The sequence below is a fragment of the Nicotiana tabacum genome, chromosome 17 (assembly GCF_000715075.1).
Source record: "Nicotiana tabacum cultivar K326 chromosome 17, ASM71507v2, whole genome shotgun sequence".
In the NCBI taxonomy this organism is placed as follows: Eukaryota; Viridiplantae; Streptophyta; class Magnoliopsida; order Solanales; family Solanaceae; genus Nicotiana; species Nicotiana tabacum.
In genome coordinates, this window is record NC_134096.1 from 107,013,364 (window position 1) to 107,022,904 (window position 9,541).

Genomic DNA, 9,541 nt, shown 5'->3' on the forward strand with positions numbered 1-9,541 from the left:
CTCCTGCTCCCTCTTCATTTACCTCAATGAATGACTTGTTAAATATGCTAGAAACATGAAACTTACTGAAACCTTCACAACCTAGTATGTATTGCTCCTTCTTGCTAGTCATGAAGGGCACTTGAATAGAGGTCTCATTGATGCAATGTGAAAAACTGTATGTTTTCCTTCATCATATATTAGCTGAGAGATCTTAATGTGTAACTGCAGAAGTTCCTTGCAGTTATTCGTAACTATGAATTATATTAAATGAACCCTTAAGTCAATTAATGATGGATTAATCTATTAATAAAATTTCTGATTTTGCCAATTACTAATATGCTAGTTTGGTAAACGTGCATTGCTACTAATATGACTGCTTTAAATTTGGCATATTTATCCTAAAAATTGGTATGCAAATATTCTGTGCCATGCCATCATGCTCCACAAAGAGAATGTTTCAGCAGTACTATTTAGAGCTTGAAGTTGCAGTTCTGGACATCAAAGTCATACTTTTTGTGCCTTGTTGCCTGCCCAACGCCAACAGCAAAGAATCATTTGGCTTCAAACGCAAAAAAAAACCCAACTTGAGTGGGATACACGGAGTTCCACAATATGTTTTAAATTATACATTACTCATAACATTATAAAGATTTTTACATTATTAGATTACTTATGGTATACATTTACTTGCTATTATCTTATAATTGACATGATTGTATAAATATTTTTGACAGTAGCGTGCAAAAAAACTTAAACTCAACAAAAAAAGGGAGGAAGATAGCAAAAGGTAAACATGTGGTTCTCCACTAAACTCAGCCAAATGTTACAAAAAGAGAACCTAACAAAGAAAAGGTACTCGTGTTTCTGATCTATGCCACTCATTACTATAGAATAATGCAAATCTTTGTCACGATGCTTTCTATTCTTGTCTTGCAACAAAAGGCAGCCTGATGAAAGTGATACTTTCTGTCTTCTGAACCTCTGCTATAATGGAAGTTCTATATGTAGTTTTAGCTCTTCTGAGTACTGCCCCCTTTATACTTCTTTCTCTGTTCCATCATCTTGTGAATGTTTCTACTAAACTCTGTTAAAATCTATAATCAAATTATGTTGATTTTGTCTCTTCTGCTTCTACATTATACCGTCATCTGAGTTAGAACTAGCGCATTGATCTTAACATTCACTTTTTCACTGCTTCCTTTTTTCTTTCGTGTCTATTATCATCCATTAAGAGCACTGTCTTCTCCATTGAGCTTGGCTATGGATAATGTAAAATAGATCAATAGTATTGTTCCCATACTTGACCTGTCAAATAGAGGGCACTACCATATTAAATAAAAATTTAAGTAGAAAATGTCAGAAGTTGTATTCTTTCCTCAAAGTCATAACTGACCATTTCTTTTATTCTATTTTCCGATTTAAGTGTCACTATTTCTTTTTTAGTCTACACAAAAAAGAAAATGTTACCTTTCTATAAATAAACGGAAAGGTCTAAATATGTTCTTGTACTATTCGAAATTGAGCACATTTGCTTTTCGTTAATACTTTAGCTTAAATATGCCTTTACCGTCATATAGTTGGTCCATATATGCCCTTAAACTTACACAGTTGGCCCGTATATGTCCTTTTCGAAACGGAATCCACCCAAACTAATTAGCTCTTTCGTTAATTGTATTAAAGTGTATTACAAACACTATTTTCTTTTTATTAATACTTTTTTTCTTTACCTATCTCTTTTCTTTCTTCTTTTTTCTTCACTTCTCTTTTTTTTTCTTTTTCTTTCTACCTTATCCGATTTCCTCCATTACTGATGTCTTCTCCATTTTCGTCACTAATTTCACTTGACAAAACTCATGAATTCCAATTACTAAAAAAATTTTCGCATAAGAATATTTTAATAGATCATGTTTGTCAATTTTTTAATATTTACTAAACATATATTTAGTTCTAAAAAATTTAACAAAGTAAGATTGAAATAATATTTATGTAACAAAAAACCCGAAAAATACAACAAAACCGAACAATCCAAACCGATATAATTGGTTTGATTTGGTTTTGATAAAAACCGAACCAACCCGTTTCATGTACACCCCTAATTTACATAGTTAATAAAAAAAATAGAAAATGTCTAGCTGAAAAAAGACTAACAACTCAAATTTATAACACTACAACTTGAACTCTAGGATTTTTAATCATTAAATTATCTTTCTGGAAATAATTTAAATATTTTGGTCTTTTGAGTATTGTTAAAGGTTGAGATGTTTTTATTATTTTAAAGTTTAAACCATAATTTTTGGAACAATTTAATTTCGTTTATTTAGAGGGCTAGTGAAATTGGAACTTGATTACCTTATGGGAGAATTTTCTTAGTAATTGGAATTCATGAGTTTTGTCAAGTGAAATTGGTGACGAAAATGGAGAAGACATCAATAATGGAGGAAACGGATAAGGGAGAAAGAAAAAGAAAAAAAAAAGAAGAAAAGAAAAAAAGAAGAAAGAAAAGAGAAAGGTAAGAAAAACGTACTAATAAAAAGGAAATAGTGTTTGTAATACAATTTAATACAATTAAAGAAAGAGCTAATTAGTTTGGGTGAATTCCGTTTCGAAAAGGGCATATATGGACCAACTGTGTAACTCTAAGGGCATATATGGACCAACTATATGACGGTAAGGGCATATTTGAACTAAAGTATTAACGAAGGGCAAATGTGCTCAATTTCATATAGTACAAGGGCATATTTGGACCTTTGCCCATAAATAAAAATAATTTAATTATAATATTTCTCCTTTACACTTAATGAGATGATTTATAGTCATAAAAAGTTACTTCCTCCGATCCACAACAAGTGACCAATTTGCCTTTTTATTTTAGTCCAAAATAAGTGTCTATTTATATAATCAAAAAAAAATTTAATTTATTTTTTCAAAATTATCCTTATATATGTATCCTTAAAAAGTCTTTTACTCCTCACATTAACTATACTGCAACATTTAATTAAGGATAGTTTAGTCACACTAACTATTTTGTGTAGAATTTTGTATTTTTTTAATAGGTGTGCTCAATGCAAATTGGTCACTTATTGTGAACCAGATGGAATAATTTTTTTTAGATCACAAATTTCAAAAATATTCTTTTATTCTTAAATTTCGTGCCTAGTTAAACATAGCTAAAAACATAGTATTTGTTTTTAGCCTAACGGTTTAAAACATTATACATACACGATAAATATAAAGAAGTTAAACCAGTCTTTGGTTGGTTAAGAGAAAACTCACAAGGTAGCAAAGAAGAGAAGAATTCTCCTGGGATCAATGGTCCAATTAGAAGTGGAAGAAGTGCGTCGGAAACTGAATCTCCTACCACTAATTTTGCTTTCGGTGGCGGTGGCGCCGCCATGGCCGGCCACTATAGTGATCTGATTATGGGTTTGTGGGGTAGGTTGATCAGTAGTCCCCACAATAGTCTTTTCTGGCGTGCTAATACCTCCTCCTAGCAATGAAGCTGCATTTTTCCATTTTAAAAATGACATTCAGAATATACCCAAAAATATGTGTTGCCTTGATTCTTTATCACTCAATTATTATCATGCATGTGGACAACCACCATTTTAGTTTATATGAATACAAACAAAAAGGAATGACACTCTGTACGACTGTACTTTTATATTATTTCATCTACAAGATTAACAAATGCTCTAACCTTAATATTCATAAGAAAAGTTGATACCATAGGATAGGCTAATTGTCCGTCACATTCATTCTTATATGCTATCTTTTGGATTTTATACATTCATTGTATATACAGCTTGGACCATATAAAATTTAATTGGACCCAGTGCTTTAGGTAAATAAATTATTAGCAATCTCAGCAATTAAATCTTGCAGTACTGATCACACCAGAATATATAAACTTACAGATATCCACTGCTTCTTCCCTTGAACTTTATATTATGTACATAATGAATTGTATTTATTCGAACCCACTAACACCTAAAATAGAAGAAAATGAAGGCTCTGAAACTCGAGGGCATAGGCAATTATACGTTGAATACGAACTAATGGCCAATTAGCACGTCTTTGCTTAAGGAAAATAGGGATAGATCACAGATTGATTTGTCTCATTAGATTATACATCATGATTACCAGAGGAAACAACCTAGGCAGCTAGCTAATGTACTAAAATACTTAGAAAAGACAAAATCTGTATCTTGTAATACTGCCATATGAACAGACAAAAAACAGAGACGATTTCCCCACATTGATCTTTTTGATTGAGAATATGTTGTTTGTTACTATGTTACAGCTATGTGGTATTTAGGCATGGTCGTCGCTTAATTTCTCTATAATGGTAAACTATATCCAAGTTATTAGTGTTACATCATTACTCCAAACATTAGAGGAATCGAAATATAAGAATACAGATATGGCTAAAACAATGAGATTGCATTGAGCAGTACGTGATATGTTTCACGTGAAGCCAAATATGGCTGATCAAGTCGACATTTTGTTTTAAATGCTATAGATATTTTTAAATCTTTGGAAGTAGAGTGTGAAAGGTAAACTCTTGCTCGGACAATAAATATTTACAAGATTGAGAAAAAGATACTACTTCATCTTCCTATTTTCATTTTATTTTCATTTTTAGTATGTACTAAAGAGAATGTCATACTTTTTTATTTAGAATAATTTATTTTTAATTTTTAATTTTTTTCTTTAATGAGAAAGATTCATAGCCATATGTATATGACTTCTTTAGACAATAAATTTCAAAAAAAAAAATTTAATTTTATGCACAGTCAAATACTGCCATTGAGATAGAAATAGTAAAATATTGACGTGTATAAAACGACCAAAACTAGTATAGAGAAGAATCCGGTTTCTTTTACTCCCTCTACTTAAAAAAGATTGACATTATTTTCTATAATTTTTTTCAAAAAGATTGGCACCAAGTTAGAAGTTCTATTTTTGAGAAAATATCGAACGGGTCATAGTCTTTTCCTTTCACTCCTGACCATTAAATACCTTAGAACGACAGAAACGCATGTAGACAGATACTACAAATTTGTTGATTGCTTTGTTTCTAACACCTCTTTGTTTTTTTCTGTTTTCGGTAACACCGTCAATTACCATTAATAACAAATAATGTGTACATATTGAGAGCACCCAATCACACAGCTTCTTACTGTGATCCTAGGCCTAGAAAGAAAGATACAACTCTTTGTTTTTATTTATTACTTATTATTATTCAAATAAATGATAATATACCTCTAGGGGAACTTGCCGTGAAATTAGTGTCTTTCTCATTGGCAGCATTTGAATATGTTTTCCTCTCGCCGCTTCGAAATGATCCTTTCCTTGAAAGGTTTCTCTGCAACTTTTCCAATTAGAAACATTAAAAAAAAAAAAACATGTTTTCCCGGCTTTTGCAATATATTATATAACTTTTTTAGTATTGTCCAAAGTCAAATTTATCATCTTCTTCATCATCATCCTCCTTTTTTTAAACAGAAAAATAAATTAAATTCAAGTAAAATTTAAAACTTAGTCCAAGTAAACAAAAATTGACCAATAATGAGTTCTGTTCTCACTAGTTCAACAAAGCGGTTAGGATTAGCATAAAATTGAATCAATTGTCAAGTTGATTGATAAGTTTCAGGAGAAATAGAGTATGTGTGCAGAGGATGAACAAAAACTCAGAGGAAAAAGAAGAAGAAAGGGAACATACAGTAATTCTTGAATTGACATTTATATCTTTCTCTATGATATGAGAAAAACGTTCCATGTCCACAACAAAGCTATCTGATTTTGTGCTTGCGTACTGCAATCCATTTATATGATCAGAAACACAAATTTCCTTAGACCCTTTCACTTCAAATTCTCCATATATCCTCTGTTTCTCAGCACTCATATTCTCCTGCAAATTCATATCCAAAACTTAAGCACATGTACATACAGAAAACTGAACAAGATTATTTCTTAGCTGGGAAATTTTAAAAAGCAGAGCTCCAAGAATTCAATAAAACAGTTGCCAGAAAAAAAAAACGAAAACAGGGTTGAAACTGAAACAAGACTTACCATTTTGGTATAATCCATGATTGTTGCAGCACTTGAAGAAAGAGAAGATGGAGGAAGAAAATTTGATAAAGAAGTGTTTGGAGTTCTTCAATTTCTAAAACCACAGTTTTACAACCTGATACATTTGACAACAAAAACAAACAGAGAACAGAACCGATTAAAGTCAACTTTCCACTGTATGAATAAAGTAAACAACTCTTGCCTAGTGTATATATAGGTGAGAAATGACAGAAGCTTTATTTGTAAGACTCCTTTTTTTTTTTTATCTCAACTGCTACTTATAATATCGGTTTGAAAATAACTAGCTTACCAACCTCACAAACTTCAAGAAAAAAACTACTACTCTTCTTCCTCTTGTTGAACTGGTAATTAGTCCTCTTGTCCTAACACAGACACATAACATGAATGTATATTCACAATTTCACATCACATATATAGGGGCTACTTTTTAAAATATTTCTTGAAAAGTTTTGCTTTTTGGTTTTTAGTTATAAAAAATGATGGGGAAATTCAAGGAGTATTTGAGGGATTTTCGGGGAAGTTAAACCATGTGTCGTGGTTTGTGGGCACAAAATAAACTCTTTTTTTTTTTGGAAGTTGATGAGGTGTTTGGGTGTCCGTTTCTATTTAATTGAATTGTTAATTGACAAAAAATATGACCCATTTTTGTTGGTGCCGACCTCACTTTTTGGATTTTTAGGTTGCAGAGAACCGCTCCCCTCGGTCCACAATAAGTAATTTTTTTTACTGTTTTTACGCAGATTAAGAAATTCACATTTTAATATTAATTAGCAATGAAATTGACCATATTAATCTTTACTATTTCTTCACATAAATACTCTGTACACGGGTAAAACCGGAGCTAATGAGCACTTCAATTTCCCGGTGGGACAAACGAAGCAAAGACATGACTACATGAGATTGGTGTCGAAACGGGGAACTTCTCGTACTAAGGCCCGAGCGGTGTGCTCGTCATCGAGCCCAACAAGACAACCCCACAAACCCGGTATGACCCACATGACCTCGGAAAGCACTACAAACGGTTGCACACGCCTAATAGAAGGTCGTGATATCCGCACCCAACCGGATATCACGGTGCGGATGTCGCCCGACGTCGGTAGCGTATCAGCAATTAATATACAAGGAGGATTTTTACATAATTGTACTAAGGGTAAAACTCTCATACTATATAAAGGGAAAGTTTCTAATTCAATATAGACATTATAACACGCATATCAAGGCAATACAAACTTATTTCTCTACTTTCTAGCTATTGAAAAATTCTTATTTTAATCATAGTTCTTCTTACATATCTGGCTTCGAACCGAGAATCCGACCGAGTGCAGAACTATCGTTAAACTTAAATCTGAGCCCTAGATCAACGTCACAACTGGTTTGGTTATTGTTTTTATCCTTAATTACTTGTATTGAATCGATCCACATATCCTTAAAACGCGTATAAATTTAATTGTTATATGTTTCAAGGATAAACAGTTTGGCGCCCACCATGGGGCTAAGGATAATAGTGGTGGTTTGATACAAATTTCTATAACACACTCAATTTTACGCTTCTTCCCTAAGGTTATAATTTCAGGACAGCTTAAAAATATCAAACTCTCAATCTCCTCACTTGAACATTGATGCTGAGTTTGGCCATCATGGATAAAATAACAATATGGTGCCTAGCAATGAGGTACCCTCTGTTGATCCCAACGGAGTCCTAGTTGCAGACACAATCGAAGCTAACTCGCATGTAGCCATCGACGCCAACTTGCCTACCGACCCCGAGAACAGCGTTCACGGAGGAGCCCGACTAACGGCTCAAGGAGCGCCCGAAGGTGAAGGAGATGGGGTTAGTCTACGAGTGATCTTCGAAATGTTATAGTCCCAACATGCGGCGATAACGCAGCTGTAAAATCAAAGTCGTGCCCCCAACAGGGTTGAGCCCGAACCACCCTAGGAAAACGCCTAGAGAAATGAGGAGATCACCGAAAGGCCGGCTGAAACTTAGACCTGTGTCAGCCCCGAAGTAATGAAGATGTTTGAAGCATTAACGAAACAGTGGAATCAGGTGAAAAGAAAATTGAGGCAAACGACAAGAAGGTAGAGACGTATAATTCTCAGGTCGATCGAATCTCAGGAGCGCCTCAAATACTGAAAGGCCCAGACTCCAAGAAATTAGTCCAAAAGCCTTTTCCTCCAAGCGAGGAGCCGAAGCCAATACCGAAGAGGTTTCGTATGCCTGATATTACAAAATATAACGGAACCACGGATCCAAATGAGCATGTGACCTCCTACACGTGCGCCATCAAAGGTAACGACTTAGAAGATGACGAAATCGAGTTTGCGTTATTACAGAAGTTCAGGGAATCTCTGTCAAAAAAGCAATGATGTAGTACTAGAACTTGCCCCCAAATTTAATTATTCATTCGCTATGCTTGCAGAGGCTTTTGTAAAGGCTCATACTGGGTCATTAAGATCGAGACCAGAAAATCAGATATTTTCAAGGTTAAGCAAAGGGACAACGAGATACTAAGGGAGTCTGTATCAAGATTTCATATGGAACAGATGGTTTTACCTCCGGTTGCGGACGATTGGGTCGTTCAGGCATTCACCCAGGGACTTAACCCCCAAAGCTCCTTGGCTTCGCAGAAGCTGAAACAAAACATAGTAGAGTATCCGGCAGTAACTTGGGGCGACGTCCACAACAGGTATCAGTCAAAACTCAGAGTCGTGGACGACCAACTCGGAACCCCTTTTGGATCTATTTATCCCATCATAACCGATAGCAAGCCCAAGAGAGTCGTCGGTCATGAATCAAGATCGGTACCAACCATACGATGCAGATCGAAGGGGAAACGGGTCTGGGTGTAACTCTACAAGGAATGAAAGGAGAAGCGATCGAGGGCCCAATAGGCAAGGCCTGATGAGCAAAAATGGTTTCGACAGGGCGCTCGGGGGAAGGGAAGCTCTGAGATTGTCAGAGTATAACTTCAATGTTGATGCAGCCAGCATCGTATCACCCATCGGACGCATCAAGGAGTCCAAGTGGCCTCGACCATTGCAATCCAATCCTACCCAAAGAGATCCCAACCTGATGTGTAAGTATCATGGCACTCATGGACACAGGACCGAAGACTACCGACAACTGAGAGAAGAAGTTTCCGGTTATTTAATAACGAACACCTGCGAGAATTTCTGAGTGATCGAGCCAAAAACTACTTCAGAAATTGGGACGCCAACAAACAGACTGAATAAGAGGAACCCCAACACGTCATCAACATGATCATTAGAGGGGTCGATGTCCCTAAAGGGCCGATGATAAAATGCACTAAAGTGTCGATCATAAGGGACAAACACACTTGAGATTATATCCTAGAAGGAACTATTTTGTTCAGCGACGAGGATGCAGAGGGCATCGTACAACCTCATAATGATGCACTGGTAATTTTCGTACTTATCAATAATCTCAAGTTAAGCGTGTGTT

The 9,541-nt window shown here is 34.9% G+C and overlaps 1 protein-coding gene across 3 annotated transcripts; it reads right to left on the reverse strand.

Annotated features, from left to right (window-relative positions):
* Nucleotides 1-760: 760 nt before the first annotated feature.
* LOC107802193 (uncharacterized) lies at nucleotides 761-6,534 on the reverse strand. 3 transcript variants are annotated; one of them, XM_016625647.2, is made up of 6 exons: nucleotides 6,369-6,534; nucleotides 6,055-6,169; nucleotides 5,705-5,893; nucleotides 5,245-5,353; nucleotides 3,256-3,481; nucleotides 761-1,287 (listed from the first exon to the last, which is right to left on the reverse strand). In XM_016625647.2, the coding sequence occupies exons 2-6, from the start codon at nucleotides 6,070-6,072 to the stop codon at nucleotides 1,203-1,205; spliced, it is 627 nt and encodes a 208-aa protein (XP_016481133.1). In that variant the 5' UTR covers nucleotides 6,073-6,169; nucleotides 6,369-6,534; the 3' UTR covers nucleotides 761-1,202. The 3 variants fall into 3 exon arrangements, with proteins under 3 accessions (XP_016481133.1, XP_016481135.1, XP_016481134.1); XM_016625649.2 differs by having other exon boundaries at nucleotides 5,245-5,347; nucleotides 6,369-6,504; XM_016625648.2 differs by lacking the exon at nucleotides 6,369-6,534 and having other exon boundaries at nucleotides 6,055-6,221.
* Between the last annotated feature and the right edge of the window lie 3,007 nt (nucleotides 6,535-9,541).

Excerpts from the sequence above, each read along its gene's own strand:
- LOC107802193 (XM_016625647.2), bottom strand. Across the intron at positions 5,354-5,704 it reads ATGTCAATTCAAGAATTACT|TTGCAGAGAAACCTTTCAAG; the intron begins GTATGTTCCCTT and ends TAATTGGAAAAG. Across the intron at positions 1,288-3,255 it reads CTTCTCTTCTTTGCTACCTT|GTCAAGTATGGGAACAATAC; the intron begins GTGAGTTTTCTC and ends TCTATTTGACAG.